The sequence below is a fragment of the Branchiostoma belcheri genome, unplaced genomic scaffold (assembly GCF_001625305.1).
Source record: "Branchiostoma belcheri isolate BF01 breed outbred unplaced genomic scaffold, Haploidv18h27 scaffold2, whole genome shotgun sequence".
NCBI lineage: Eukaryota > Metazoa > Chordata > Leptocardii > Amphioxiformes > Branchiostomatidae > Branchiostoma > Branchiostoma belcheri.
The window spans coordinates 1,214,613-1,230,394 of NW_017803490.1; the positions used below are offsets into that span (position 1 = coordinate 1,214,613).

Genomic DNA, 15,782 nt, shown 5'->3' on the forward strand with positions numbered 1-15,782 from the left:
GTCACTCGGAAGTCGTGTCTAAATACCCTGTACGGCAACGATATACACAACCTCATATAGCCATGTGTATCAGGGCCTGGGTGGGCTGTGGTATAATTTCCTTCGGAGCATGTTGGCACTGGAGCCGCGCCGAGGGACTGGAAAGCTGCCCAGCACCAAGGCTAGGCGAACTCGGCTGGCTCAAGAGTCAACTAACGGTGCAGTACACTGTGAGACAGACTGTCGCCGTGGACCGGTTGGACTCAAATACGAGGCCATTTAGCCATAACACAGGCCTCTCCTGACATGCTAAATCTTTCCGGACGGCCATTTCTAATTATTGCCGAAATGTACAGGCGAACTATAAATTGAAACTGACCCCGTAAAGTACTAGCGGAGCGGAACGTTCTTGTCTACCTGGGCGGGCGGACAGTACTCCCGGCACCGTAAGGATACCTGGAGCCTACGATGATCTGTATGGGGGGAGTTGGTTGTATTTTATAACATAAAGGCGACGACCGCTCTGAGAAAAGGCGACGACCGTTCTGAGAAAAGGCGACGACCGTTCTGAGAAAAGGCGACGACCGTTCGGAAAGGCGACGACCGTTCATCAAGGCAACGACCGTTCTGAGAAAAGGCGACGACCGTTCATAAAGGCGACGACCGCTCTGAGAAAAGGCGAGGACCGTTCATAAAGGCGACGACCGTTTACGAGACGGAAATTTGCACCGGCTTCCCCTCAACAATCGCCCGCCGCCGGGAGCGCGCCCGCCCGCCGAAGGCACTCATCTTATCCCCCAGCTATTATTTCTCCCCCTCAGATGTAGGAATGGAAAGTTTATGTCATGAAATAAAGTTATTTGTGGTAGAAATTACGCTATCCCGGCTCAATGTTTGTCGTTTTTGTGGTGCGCAGTGTTGTACATGTGTAAAAATGCCGGCTTCCGGGTGGCGCGGCTTCGCCACGCGGTTTTTTTTAGAAAATTGTGCATTCTGCAAACTCGGAGACCGTGAACTCACCGAAAAATACGACAAAAACTTCAACATACGGCTTTCCTTTTCCATGGCGTTTGTAGACAATATTAAACATACGACAGAACCGTTGAAAACTTATTGAAACTGCCAAGCATTTCCTAGAAAAATAAAAATTTGTGCCTCAATCAAGTAAAATTGGTAACCCCCAAGAGACCCTAATTTCGGCCTGTCAAACCCGGAAGTGCGAAATCGGGACCACCTGTAACAGTAAAGAGATTTAGGCCATTCGCGGATTTGGGCTATTTGGAAATGGCCAAACCTCGGAAACTCGTATGGGGGTTTCCAGTTTTTACGTAAAATTTGATATTATAACTTTATAAAAGTGTTTACAAGCCCATAACTAATCATTTTATTTTCTTTAGGTTATTAGTGAAATAATTAGCGGCGAGATATGAAATTCGTAGGATTCTTGAGGCTAGAAAAATATTCTACTGTGGGACTTATTTTCATTCATCTACTTCTTAGCTTTACTTCTGTTTGTCAAATACATGCATAGATGTAAAGAATGACTCATTTTACAAATTATACTGCAGTGTTTTTGTAAATGCAACGCTTTTTTGAACGTTTTGTGCCTATTTCTAACCTGCAACCCGACGATAATACTGAAAAGTATACTGACTCGGCCTTATAACCGTAACGCCACTCGTTTCACACTTTTATTGACAGAATGAATGTCTGACGTTTCCTCATTACCGCTATCTTGTGGAATTATAACATTGAAGTTCGCTCCTCTGCTCAAGGAAAGCTTTCTTCCGCCGAGTAACAGCGTAGTGTTATGTTCTATCGCCGCCATGTTTACTTTGGTTGTATCTTATCTCCAAGCATATGTTGGGAGGCTTAACCATAGTGTTTTCCTATCTACCCGTTTCTGTCTGTCTGGTACAAATTTCCCTCCCAACATTTACTTGGAGATACTGTAATTCACTTTATGTTTATGGAAGCAAAATTTCACGGTCTGAGAAAAGTGGACATGTTCATGAAATTATATATTCACGGTGGCAACAGGTGCAGGAAAAAGAGAGTCCAGGAATTATTAACTTTGTTAACTGTAATGATAACTTCACAGTACAGAAGCGACAGTGAAAACAGTGAACATGTAAGTACACGTACCATGAAAAAATCAGAAATTTTAAGCTATTGCTAGAGTCAGATTCAAGAAACACAGACACAGTACTGTTCTCACGATGTTATATTTATTGAGTACATGTGTAATTGATGTCTTATCTTTATAATGCTATTTATGAGGTGCACAGGAAGGTAGGAGACACATCAAGCCACAGACAAGACTTGGTTTTAAATGCTGCATTCAATTCAGACTGTGTCCACTCAACGGCCCCCTCTAGTGCAATCGTTGAGAACTGCAGGCTGACAATTTGATGGAGCTGAGAGATCTTTTTATAACATTCAGGAACTTTTGCGAAAAGGTTGACTTCGCTTGTTCAGATTCTGCACGAAGTTTTCACTGTTGACTTCTGTCTGAATAGAACACAGCATGAGTGAGTAAATACAGTTATAATACACATTTTCTTTCTCTTTTGGAATCGCCCCCCCCTCTTACTTCCAGGGAATTCATTCAGATTCACTCGTCCAAAGTCATTACTCCCTTACATGTTTAACATCATTGTAGGTTGAAACTTAAACATAGATAATTACAGATTTTATCCAGCAACTTAATCTTGTATAATCTAGCTATAAAGTCACTAATCTCAGGATTTGCATTGACTTAACTGTACTTAAACCATGCAGATTAGGATTGACTCAACTGCAGATTAAACTTTTGATGAACAATGCTAGAATTCATTACATGTAATACATTACCACTGGATTTGTCCCCCTTGTTACATCTGCAGTTCTACATTATTTCAGTAGGGGGCAACCTTCCAAAAGACAAAGCCAGACACGCACAGAATCACAGACAAGTGTATAATACCATACATCAGTATATTAATGCATTAGTTAGTGATTGGGAAATGATATTCAACATACATGAATGATACAGAATGGATTTGTACAGGTCTTGGCTTGGATAGTATACAGCCAGAAACAAAATCTTAACTCTTTTTTTTTACAAAAACGAACAGAGAATTGGACAATAATTTATGCAGACAGGATTAAATTTCTTACTTAGCCTAACTAAGGAACTAAATCTTCACTTATCAAATTGAGAAATTATCCAGAAGTTTTGAACTGAACGGACGTTTTGCTTGGTAAGACATGTAAGTAAGTGTAAAAATGCTACAAGAAGTGAAGAAGAGCAAAGCTTATTTTGAAGTACTTTTCTAAATATTCTAACACTACTACAGATTCGGAATTCACTAGACCACGCCTATATTTTTCATAGCCTTTTTTTCTTTCAACAAAGTCTGTAGAACTTTCGGGCATATAAACCCACACCTTGCCTATTAAAAGAATACAAACTTGGACCGCAGATTTGAAAGCTTAAGTTTTCCACTGTGATTTTTCATCCTTGCCATGCGTGTCAACTTTTCTGAACGTAACCCTCGCAAACACATATTGCACTTCTCAACGTAAACCCTTTTTCTACCTCCATACGTCCACTGAAACATGCAAAGATTTCTGACTAGGCGTGGCCCTAGTTTGTTTATTTTTTTTGTACATTTGTTTCTTAAGCGATTACACTACATGCTTCTCTTAGGTTTGCAGACTACAAGCAAATGGCAAGGTATTTCTTATATAGGAGTCCGAGTGCAAAATTCCATTCTCAACAGTTTTGAAGAAAAGAACATTGCTAGGTACGTTTGAAGTGCAGAGTGCTATGTACAGTTATGCAAGTAAACTGAATTTAGTCCCACATTTGGGTACTAGACATTCAGACCACCAAACCGAAAGCTGCCATTGTGAATTCTTACTACCAGTGTTTCTACAAGAATTCTTCTTCCAACACAAGTTTTAAGTTCAGAAGATCTTTCATCCAGACCATGCAGGTGTATATTCAAGAAATAATATCAACCAGGTGGTGATTATCACTTTTTCTTGATGCTGATTGGCTAGACTGTTGTTTTACTGGTGTATAACACTTTTGCTTGATGCTGATTGGTTAGACTGTTACTTTACCAGTGTAAAACACTTTTTCTTGATGCTGGTTGGTTAGACTGTTATTTTACCGGTGTATAACACTTTTCCTTGAGGCTGATTGGTTAGACTGTTATTTTTACCGGTGTATAACACTTTTTCTTGATGCTGATTGGTTAGACTGTTATTTTACCGGTGTATAACTATAAATACAAGTGTTGAAGATGGAAAGTTGCACAAGGACCGGCTGAACTTGTCCTAACGGTAAAAGATAAGAAGACAGAGAGAAGACAGCACGCTGAGATGCTGTTTAAGAAGAAGTCTGGATGTTTCTTGCAGTGAGTTTACTGCTGGCAACAGGCCAGTTTTTTCTTGGTGTCTGCGTCCGTGGTTGGAGCGACGGTGATGGTCTGCACGTTCGTGCTCGGCGATTCATCGTCCCCGGGGCTGTCGCGAATTTGCTTTTGTGAGACGATGTGGTAGATTTCTGCGGGAGATAAGAAGAAAACATATTTTCTTTGTTGATACAATTTCGAGAACAATTTTACAGGTTAATGTACCAGAACTTGAAACAGACATCTTTCTGGCTTGAGGAAAACATTTTCTGAAATTTTACATCGAAATTCCTTTTTGGGAATAGGTACGTGCACTGGTGCACCCAACTAAAAATAGGGTGCACAAAAAATATTTTGGGTTCACCATATAAAAGTACTTAGTAAGTAGAATGTCAGCAAAATATGTACATTCATTTCTAAAGAAAAGTATTACAACAATAACTTTATTATTTTTCTGACACTTGGAATTGGATGTTAAGAATATGTCGCTGTATTCTAATATGTTTAACATCTTAGTTTACATACGAAAACCTAAGAAAACATTTGGGTGCATCGATGCACTAAGGTGCACATGCACCCAGTATTTCGAGCCCTGCATATGTACAGTGAGCTACACATGTAAATGTAATAATATACTTCCTTATACATACTGGGACATTTCTGCTACATTATTCTACTTCTTGCATTAATCTTCAATCATCTTTCACACATCAATTATCTTATAAATGAAAGTTTTAACTGATATGAACTTAAAAGCCCAACAAAAACTGACACAACACCTTGTTCTTTCTTCTCATACTTTTCATATATTCTGTGCAGAAAAATAAGTCTAGAATATGCATGTAAAAATATAGGATGTCTCTACCAGATACTACATAGACAATTATTTTGGAATGCGCTATCTTCCTTTTTGTTACAATTAAGAGCCATGGCACTAAAATATATTTACAATAGTATCATTGTCTCTGTAACTTAAAAAATTACATAGATTATGTTATTGTCTTGTCTTGTGCATATCATTACAAATTTGCTATGGCACATTAGGCTATAGCAAGTAAATTTTATGGATGACATCCTCCGCAGACTCCAAATCTAATGCGAGCGGGCAAAAAAAAAAAACAAGGACGGGCCGAAAAAAAACAAGGTTCCTGCATTTTAAAAATTTTGACTCAATCATTGTACAAATGGTTTTGATTCAGTAGGAACATCACATATACACAGCCAGCATCACATATCACTGCATCAAAGTAAGAAACAAAAGATTAAATCAGAGCCTTGTCTTGTCTCCTCGCTTCACAGTTATCTGCCATCCACAGACATCTTTGCCCATTTTCGGCATGTTGGCCACTGTCAGAAGGCAACAAAATTTCTTTTTTTTTTTCCAAAATCGCGCGAGTGCTGATGTCATCCATAAAATTTACTTGCTGTGGCCATAGCAGCAATGGCGAATCACCCTTCTATTTTCATAACAAGATTTCACTGCTAGCCCTACTTGTAACACCTTTTCATATAAATTTTATTTTCAAATGGACATAATCATTTGACTTGGATCAGCTATACAATATTTCTGTTTATGTAAAATCTTTGGTAAAACATCTTGTCCATTTCATTGTCTATGAATAGCAAATGATTTTACAATATATAAGTGAAATGTCACCGAGAAATATAAAGTTTTCTAGAAAATACAGCAGTTTAAAAACTTATATTCAATGTTGCTATTGCTGTTTGCAAAAGTATACAAAAGTATGATATGTATTTTCTGAATATATATGGAAATATATAATATAATACTTTTGTCTGGGCTATGTAGTTCAAATATATATGTGTGTCAAGTAGTTTTCTTGTACACTTTGTTATACATGTACATAGCTTTAAGATTTTGGCAATACTGATAATTTTCTTCCATTAAATTTGTCATGGTGCAATTTATTTTCTTGTCAGATTTCTCAACAATTATTTGGGAGTACATACTGTGATTGTTGTCAAATGATTATTTTTCCATTTATTGAATCAAAGAATAAAACAATGGTAATAATATAGATGGTGGCCCTTGATTTGAAATACACATATATATGGAAATATATAATACTTTTGACTGGACTATGTTGTTCTGACATCTACACCAAGCATTATTTTTCAGATAAATTCTTTTCAATCTTTTCAACTTTTAGCTCTATCCATACCCGTCAACGAATGACTAAGATCCAATATGTCTTTTGAGTAGCACGTCGGCAGAACGTACTGCACCTGAGCAAAACCTGTCATGTATTGTGCATAGCACTTCAGCAGAATGTCTAATATAAAGTCATATTCACGCATATAAGGTTAACCTTCCGCCTGTAGTTTCCAAATGTTGTGTTGGAGAAGAGACATTGTCTGCAATAGGCAAAATTCTGATGCAACGTTAACCAAACATCCAACTAGGGTTTCGCGCAGGCGCAGTACGTTCTGCCTAGGTACTCTTTAGAGTAAATCTATTCTAATACCACACAAATTTAATTTGTTGGTTCTTGGATTCGCCGCTTCATTTTTTTCTAATTAAAAAAAATTAAAGACCCTGGTTCTGAATCAACTCAAAAATGCTCATGTTTTGCCCCCAACAGTTGAGGAAAGTCCTTTTCTTCCTAGTTGTTACAGTTTTTCCATCTATCAATGCAGTGGTTTGATTAAAACTTCAAAATTCATTGTTTAAATTTTAACCTAGCCTTTTGTGTTGACTTCATGGCTCCTATCGAAGCATTTGGGGCTATAATAGGATGCCTAGACCTGTTTTTATTTTTTTTCTTTTGCTCTGTCGCTTCATTTTTTTTTCTGAAAAAATCCAAGAACCGACAAATTAAATTGGTGTGGTCTAAATCTAAGGAACAAATCCTCAACAACAGTTCTTGTCTGGCCGGGGGGCTAGGGTGGGGTCCAGGCGGGTTGCCGTGGTGATTGGGACTTGAGGGTGCGTGTAAATGTCTTTGCCTTTCACCTTCTCGTACGACTCTAGTGAGGGAAACAAAAGAAAAAAGAAAGCCCTTCTAGTAGTCGCCACCCGGAAAAAAAGGAAGCCAAAAACCAAACGTAGGACAGAAGAGAAATGTGGGGGGGACAACGGAAGAAAAGATGGCGTTTTTTACGCTCTACGTAAACTTCACTCTTTCTAAAAGCATGGGGAAAAAAGGGGGTGAACAACGGAAGAAAAGATGGCGTTTTTTAACGCTCTACGTAAACTTCACTCTTTCTAAAAGCGTGGGGAAAAAAGGGGGTGAACAACCAAAGAAAAGATGGCGGTTTTTACGCTCTAAGAAGAAAACATCACACTTTCTAAAAGCGAAACAACCGAAGCTTTACAATGAGTGCGACTAGGAGAATTTTATGGGGGGCGTTTTGTGCTTTTTGGGGAGAGAATACGTTGTAGTAGGAAGGTGGAAGGCAATTTTCTTGCCATTGGTGTTAATGGAAGGAGAGGGCTGAATTACTGGGAACACAACACCAGTAGAAAAAGGACAGAAAACACACCACAAAACAACACCCAGACCCCGTCTAGCCCCCCAACTGAACCTAGATTGTCCTGAACTTTTCTTGCTGCAGCGCAAGCACGCCACCTAGCAACTCTTACAGGAACTGCAGGTTTACTGATATTGTTTTAGAGCTCAGCTACCAAAAACCTTTACTCGTTTTTACCTGTTACTTCTGTATTAGGTTGTGACTTCTGTTTCAGCCTTAAGTTGTTTTTATCTTGATTTTATAAGACTGGACAAGTTATCAGGTGAAAAAATGCAGGAAGATGTTTTAAAATCTTTTTTTTAGAAATGTGTCTCACCTGTCAGAATGTTCTGGAAAGCGGTCTCCACATTGGTTGAGTCTAAAGCTGAAGTCTCGATGAAGGATAGACTATTCTTCTCTGGAAGAGAAAAAAAATTATTCATCATCAAAATCCAGTAACTTCACACACTTCAGTAGGACCAGTTTAAACTGGAACAACATTTGGGAATCCCAGTCAAAAAACACAACAAGAAACACAAAAACCAGATCATCGGACCTGATGTACATTTCTGTAGATTGTACACATATCTTTAGATAACCTGGTCATGGCAGGTAAAGAAAATAACCCTGTATCAAACTAGATTGGCCTAAATCCATGTTTGTCTCTTTCTGGAACTGTGTTCAGCTTTAATTAGGCTAACAAAAAGTTTGTGGGCCATGGGATAGGTACCCAGTGCTACAGTTATGATATACACACTAGTGAGTGACCTGTACTTGTGTTTTGCGCTCCAAAATATGATATAGTACTACTGTAAAATAATTAGGTCCAGGTTCAGGTCCAACCTGGACCTGAAACAATTATGAAAACCTGAAACAGCCTATATACTAGAAAGGTAACATTTGCAAAGCAAATGCATAATGTTACCTTTGCATATGGTCTGCTGTTAATTCTTACTCAAATACATTCAAATATATGGTCAGACAGGAGTCTAAATCCCTCCTACTATAAAATTGCAACATGATATAACCCAACACCAGTTACCATGGTGACAGACAATATGGTTCAGGTCATTGACCAGGCCAGTATTAGGAATGGAAGAAGAAACAGAGCAAAAACATAATAAAGGTAATTTGCAGTTCTAGACCAGAGAGGTTATGTTGTACAGTTTTGCGAATCAAAAACTAGCGAACCTGCGAATGCCTTGGCTTCGTCCGTGGGCACGGCCCGTAGATGTCGCAAGTCGCTCTTGTTCCCGACGAGCATGATGACGATGTTGTTGTCGGCATGGTCTCGTAGCTCCTTCAACCAGCGCTCCACGTTCTCGTACGTAAGGTGTTTGGCGATGTCGTATACTAGCAGGGCGCCCACTGCCCCTCTGTAGTAACTGTAGGAAGAAAAATTTGTAAAAATTGTCAGTCAAACCTGCCAAGGTGACTACCTCTTCATAGAGTTGTTTAAAGCTTTCTAGTGATGATGCCCCAACTGTACTTGGTGGCAAAGAGTTGCACTCTACGATAGTTTTTGGAAAATACAAGTTTTCGGATATGTGTCCCGGGTTCCAACCCCACCTAGTCACCGATCTTGTGCCCCTGGGAAAGGCCGACTTTCCTCACTTTACTCAAGTGCAAATGAGCTAGAGATGTCCCTCGGATAGGACATTAAATGGAGGTCCCTTGTTTGGGGAGAGCCAAATCCCACGCACGTTAAAGAACCCACCACATCTTTCAAAAAAGAGTAGGGGCATGCCCCGGTGTGCGATGGTACAAACACTTGCCTGATTATCCACTACGGACTCAAGGAAGAGTAGTGTGAAATTCACACTAATGGAGATCCTAAACAAACAAACAAACAAACGTACGCGCTGGTGATGGCTCGGTATCGCTCCTGTCCGGCCGTGTCCCAGATCTGTGCCTTGATGGTTTTCCCGTCGACCTGGATGCTCCGTGTGGCGAACTCCACGCCTATCGTGCTCTTACTCTCCAGGTTAAACTCATTCCGCGTGAAACGTGACAGCAGGTTACTCTTCCCCACTCCAGAGTCACCAATCAGAACAACTGTAACAAAAAAAAACAATTTTTAGCACCAATCAGAACAACTTTCACAGAAACAATTCTTTGCTTTAGCACCAATCAGAACCACTGTAACAAAACAGAATTTTTGCTTTAGCACCAATCAGAACAACTGTCACAACTCAATTCTTCACTATAGTACCAATCAGATCAAATATAACAACAACAAAAAAAGAATTTAATCTTTTTGTACCAATCAGAACAACTGTAGCAAAAACAGAATTCAATCTTTTAGCACCAATCAGAACAATTATACCAAAAAAAAGACATTTTTGGCACCAATCAGAGCAAGTGTAAGAAACAATGCTCCATGTTTCACCACCAATCAGAGAACTGTAAAATTGATGTTTTAGCACCAATCAGAATGAGCGTAACAAACAACAAAATACCCATTTTTCAAACCATTTACTAGCCAGAGAAATATCCGAAAAACACACAAGGAAAATAATGTCACACCATCAACCAATAACAATCACATTACAATGCAGTAATGGTGGCTGAAGCCAAGTTTCTATCAAATGTGTCAACACACCTGTCCTGACTGTGGACATAATAAATGACGTAAACCTTACATCATAAGTACCCACTCCTAACAACTGGTTTGTTACACAAAAGGTGTAATGAATAACAGTACCTGTTACAATGAGTTACTTCCTGTGTAGGTGTTACATGTAACAACAGTATGACTCATAGCTCCACCTCACTTACTTTGACTTGGCAGGTTCCAACATGCAAGAATGGCGTCATTTTCAGGCCTCTAAATTAACTTTTCTTCTTATTGTCCCAGCACTGTCCCAAAAATAAATTTCAATCGTCCCGAAGTTAGGATGAACTGTCCCAACCTGTTTTTCGGGAAGTATTGTATGACTTCAACTGATCAAAGTCAACTTTATTTTGCTTATAAGTTGTATACATTCTGACTCCCAGGCGCACTATAATTGCAGAGTAGACAGGAATTTCAGGGTGACTTTTTCGGAGCCAAAAGCCAGGACATGTGCCTGATAAACAAAAGAAGGGCTGACATTCTGATGTTGATTTTTTTCTATTGTCCCAAAAATGTCCGTGTCTTTTTAGTTGTCCCAGCCTAAATTTTAGTGATCAGTGGCCATTGGACCACCTTTAATTTCAAGCCCTGAATAATACCAGTGTCTGTTACAATGAGTTATTTTCTGTACGGGTGTTACACAACAACAGTTAGTATGACTCATAGGACCACCTCACTCATTTTGACTTGGCACGTTACAACATGCAAGAATGGCATCATTTCACTATTTAAAACTGCTGACTTCACAAAGTTACACTGACTCTATTCGAAATGTTTGTAGAAATTTTTCTAGCACATAAAATCATTTCTTTGTTGTAACAATGGAATTCCCAAGAGCGACATTTTTATAATTTATGAACCAATCCCTTGGTGCCACATGCACAATCTTCCATACTCTTAAATTAATTATCCATGGATAATCCATCAGTTCTGTTAAAAAATAATAAAAAGGCTACAGAAGATAGTAGCAGATTGTGATAGGCATTTATACATTACACAAACAATTGAGACAATAGAAGCTTTGATGCAATACTGAAAAATTTATCCTGTGTTACCTACCATCCTATCTATCTAGTTTACTTTTCAAAACTTTTCTCTTCAACCAATCCATTTTAATAATGAAGAAAAATATCAACATGTGATTACTGTAGTGTAAATAATGCCAACTCTAAATTCAACTTGTTGTGTCTTTTTCCAAAGTAAGTCAGTAGACATAATTTAGTTGATATTCAAGCACCCTCTTATCAAGGGTACACGCCAATACTTCAGTCTGGAAGACTATGGTAATCCAAATTAACAACGTTATCATACAGAATTTCATCTGACTAATAACTACAGCAGAGTCCTGCACACTTGTTGGAGTGTGTTCTGTATAATTGAAGTAGAAGGGAGTAATCCCGCTTTATCCCACAGTTAGATTACAAAACGTGACCTGATTTCTAAAACGACATTACGCCGCGTCCAAACGACGCCTAATTTATTGCATTTGCGAGCACTACGTGTTACTGTATGTACACATTTCGACCTGATACTAGGTATCATTGTAGGTATGGCTGAGTATGCTTGATTGCAGTGAAAACCACTACCAAATTTCTAAAACGACATTACAACGCGTCCAAACGACACCTAATTTATCGCATTTGCTAGCATTACGTCGTGTATCTGTATGTACACATTTCGACCCGATACTAGGTATCATTGTAGGTATGGCTGAGTATGCTTGATTGCAGTGAAAACCACTACCAAATTTCTAAAACGACATTACGCCGCGTCCAAACGACACCTAATTTATCGCATTTGCTAGCATTACGTCGTGTATCTGTATGTACACATTTCGACCCGCTACTAGGTACCATTGTAGGTGTGGCTGAGTGTGCTTGATTGCAGTAAAAACCACTACCAAATTTCTAAAACGACATTATGCCGCGTCCAAACGACGCCTAATTTATTGCATTTGCGAGCACTTTGTGTATCTGTACCTACATTTCGCCTGATATGTATCATTGCAGGTGTGGCTGAGTGTGCTTGATTGCAGTGAAAACCACTACCATTACGCAGTCAAATAGCCATTGTCGTCTAGAGGGCTAGCATTAGCCTGTAGCAACGACTGTTTCTAATTTTCCACCAAAAGGGAGATGCGTAAGCTTCTATTAACCCTCCCACTGCTACCTTACCCCAGAACAGATACAACTTTGGGGCAAAAAGGCTACCATAGCAAGCAGAAGGTTAATTGTGACCTATAAAAATGTATCAGGATGCAAACATGTGATTTGCGGGGGTTGATTCTGATGAGTTCCATTCCTCTTTAGTGGTTTTTACTCTTGTCTTTATTGGCCATTAGCCTAAAAATTTGTGGTCAGAAATTGGGGCATCAATTTCCTGATGATTTGTAGTTTTCTTTGAATGAACCCTGGAAGATTAGCCTTTTGGCTAAAGGGTATCGAAAAAAAGAAATAAAGAGAGATTTGTAGTGGCTGTTTAGATGTGTGTAACATTTAATAAATCATAAAATGAATTCATATTTCATTTTGTTTTCTCACCATTTATTGCAATGCAAAATTTTTTGCAGCAAACTTCTTAGTAAGTTCTTGAGTGTGTATCAATATTTTCAGAATCTTTGAATTAATTTTCACTGGCTTTCAATTAACTGTTCTTGTTGTTCCGAGATGCGAAAAATCTCTTTCAAGAATTTTGGAACATAAGAAACTGAAAAGCAGGGAAGGAAGACATTGACACTGCACAGAAAACTGCCAACTTGACAGGATGTTTTCAAACGTCTTCCTGTTTTTGTCTCACTACAGACATCTCAAATCACTCAGATCAAAGCACTAGAGCTGAGTTATGACTTCAGACTCCAAAAATTCACTTCCTGTTCTGCAACTTTTCTCCTGGGTCTTCCCCATAGCCAGAAGATAAACACTCGAACAAGGAAGAGAAGAAATGTTTTAAAGTATCTCTTCTCCTTTGGTCAAATTTCTACTTGCAGATTTTCATTCATTGGGCTATGACTGCCATTGTTGCATACTATATATTACAAATTGTTTGAAGGACGTAGAAATACATGGCTCTAAGTCTCCCTGTCAACACTTAAACAAGAGTTTCTAAAAAAATTTAAGGATTGTCTGGTATTTCCTTCAGGGGAAGTTTCTAGTTAGTGAATGTAGCACTTTATATTAGTGTACAGGGAAGCCTACATGTGTAGGAATGTTCACGTGCTCAGGAACAAATTCTGGTGGAATTTTCTGCAGGTTGGTCAATTCAGCAGGTGGCCTTTAAAGTTAAACAGTTGTTATTAGCGTAACAAATTAAATATTTGCCTGTCAGTGGACACTGTATTAGGAATTGGGAATGTTACGTGCTAGGGAACAAATTCTGGTGGAATTTTCTGCTGGTTGGTCAATTCAGCAGGTGGCCTTTAGTTATTAGCGTAACAAATTAAATATTTACCAGTCAGTGGACACTGTATAGTAAGTAACACGCCCCCAAAAATCTTTTAACTAGAAAATAAACCCTTAGTTTGATTACTAACACTAGAGTCAGACCTACGATTCATTGTATACAATCATGGCATAGTTATTTTGTGTGGGTAGGAATTTCGGAGTAGTGACTAAGACCCTAAAAAGCTGCCATGAGGTAAACTAAAAGGCAAAACTCTTGACCTTTGACCACTTGTTATCTCCGATCACTTGAGGCAACTACAGCAATAAAATTCGGCGACAACTGCATTGATTTTGGCGACAGTTTTGTCGCCAATTTTTGTGGCTGCGGAGAAAGGCGAACGCGGCTGCTGCAAGTCCAATACTACCTATTAGCTTTTACAAGCAAAAGCTATTAGTCTTCTATAGTGGGGAAGGGGGGGCTTTTAGTAATTGAAAACTAATCAATTCGTTTTATCTGACGCAGTACTTTAGTGTGTAGATGCAAAAATTTACAGTTCTTTGTGAGGTTTTTGCATGAAAGAGGGGTTTTATTCAGGGTTGTGTGACTGTAAGTGATTTGTTATGTATGCATATTCTCCGGATAAGCTGCTACTTTTCCCCTGGGACTAACTGTCAAATAACGGTCAAAATTTTACAGCCAACAAACGCAGCACTGTGTTCACGGCTGTTTTACTGCATTTCACGTATCGTTTGTCGCTAAATTCTTCATTTAGAAGGGAAAACAAAGTGTAATTCGGCTGACTGTTAAGTCGTAGGATGTTTTAAGGAATATTTGCGGAAAATTTTGGGCCTATTTCCCGAGATTTGGTGAAGTACGCAATCATAACAAAACCTTCTGTCACGACATGTTAGCATACCGATGTTATTCGACCGTGGACTACAAGAATTTTCTTATTTCCCAAAGGAAATGAAGCAGAAAAACGACGTAGGAAGAGGATCGCCATTTAAATCAAACTCCAGGTTGATAAATATCAAGGTAAACATTGATGCCAGGTTATTTGCAAATACTTAGATACTAGCCAACACGCCCAACGATCGTTGGACAGTAACGCTGTAGGGTTCTGTCTTGTGGTTCTCAGGACGTATTTCCGATTTCAACGGTTATAAAAAGGATCGCTACCGCCGTAAAAGATACAACTCCCACCGGGAGAGCTAGTCTAATTGAACACCCACCTTTGAACAGGTAATCGTACTCGTCGTCCTTCGTTCCCATGATGAAACAAGCTGCCGACCGGCGATCTCACTCACTTCCGCCCTGAAAAAAACTCCTCGTTCACAGTTCTTTACGCGACACCGACCAAAACTTCGGCGGCTGGAATAAGATTGTGCCTTTTTCTTTACTCCTGGCTCCAAGAAATGACGGAGATTCTTAGGATGGCGAGGAAATCGGACAGATGCCGACGGTTGGGATAACGGAAGTAAACAGAGCTGACAAGATGGCGGTTCTACGCCCCCTGATCTGCGCAGGTTCTGACGTCATGTCTGCGCAGGCTGATGATGTCATCAGGGTCTCAAAATGCCCGGATGTAACTGCAATAATTTCACGAACTGCTAGAAGTCTCTTTTGAACCGTGATTGAAAAACATCATTATACACCCTAAGATCAGTAGTGCAAGTATTTTATTAGAGGAATGAGAGCGACAACGCTCAATTCTGCGTGTATTTTTGCAATAGAGGCGGGAACAACGATTCTAAATTCAAATTACAATCCTTACACAAGACAAAAAAGTTCAGCTCATACTTCGAGAGACAAGAAAGCGACAAGAAAGCAAGACATCTTGCAATATCATTTCTAAAAAGCCGCTTTATTTACATCAACACAGAAGGAAGGGTTTACACCTTCACAGTCAAAACATATTACATCTACAGGGGATC

The 15,782-nt window shown here is 39.1% G+C and overlaps 1 protein-coding gene across 2 annotated transcripts; it reads right to left on the bottom strand.

Moving 5' to 3' along the window:
• Window positions 1–4,157: 4,157 nt before the first annotated feature.
• LOC109468744 (ras-related protein Rab-11B) lies at window positions 4,158–15,395 on the bottom strand. 2 transcript variants are annotated; one of them, XM_019767070.1, is made up of 5 exons: window positions 15,081–15,394; window positions 9,713–9,908; window positions 9,045–9,238; window positions 8,191–8,271; window positions 4,158–4,534 (listed from the first exon to the last, which is right to left on the bottom strand). In XM_019767070.1, exons 1-5 carry the CDS (start codon window positions 15,118–15,120, stop codon window positions 4,392–4,394), a joined length of 654 nt encoding a protein of 217 aa, XP_019622629.1. In that variant the 5' UTR covers window positions 15,121–15,394; the 3' UTR covers window positions 4,158–4,391. The 2 variants fall into 2 exon arrangements, with proteins under 2 accessions (XP_019622629.1, XP_019622630.1); XM_019767071.1 differs by lacking the exon at window positions 4,158–4,534 and adding an exon at window positions 7,220–7,370 and having other exon boundaries at window positions 15,081–15,395.
• Between the last annotated feature and the right edge of the window lie 387 nt (window positions 15,396–15,782).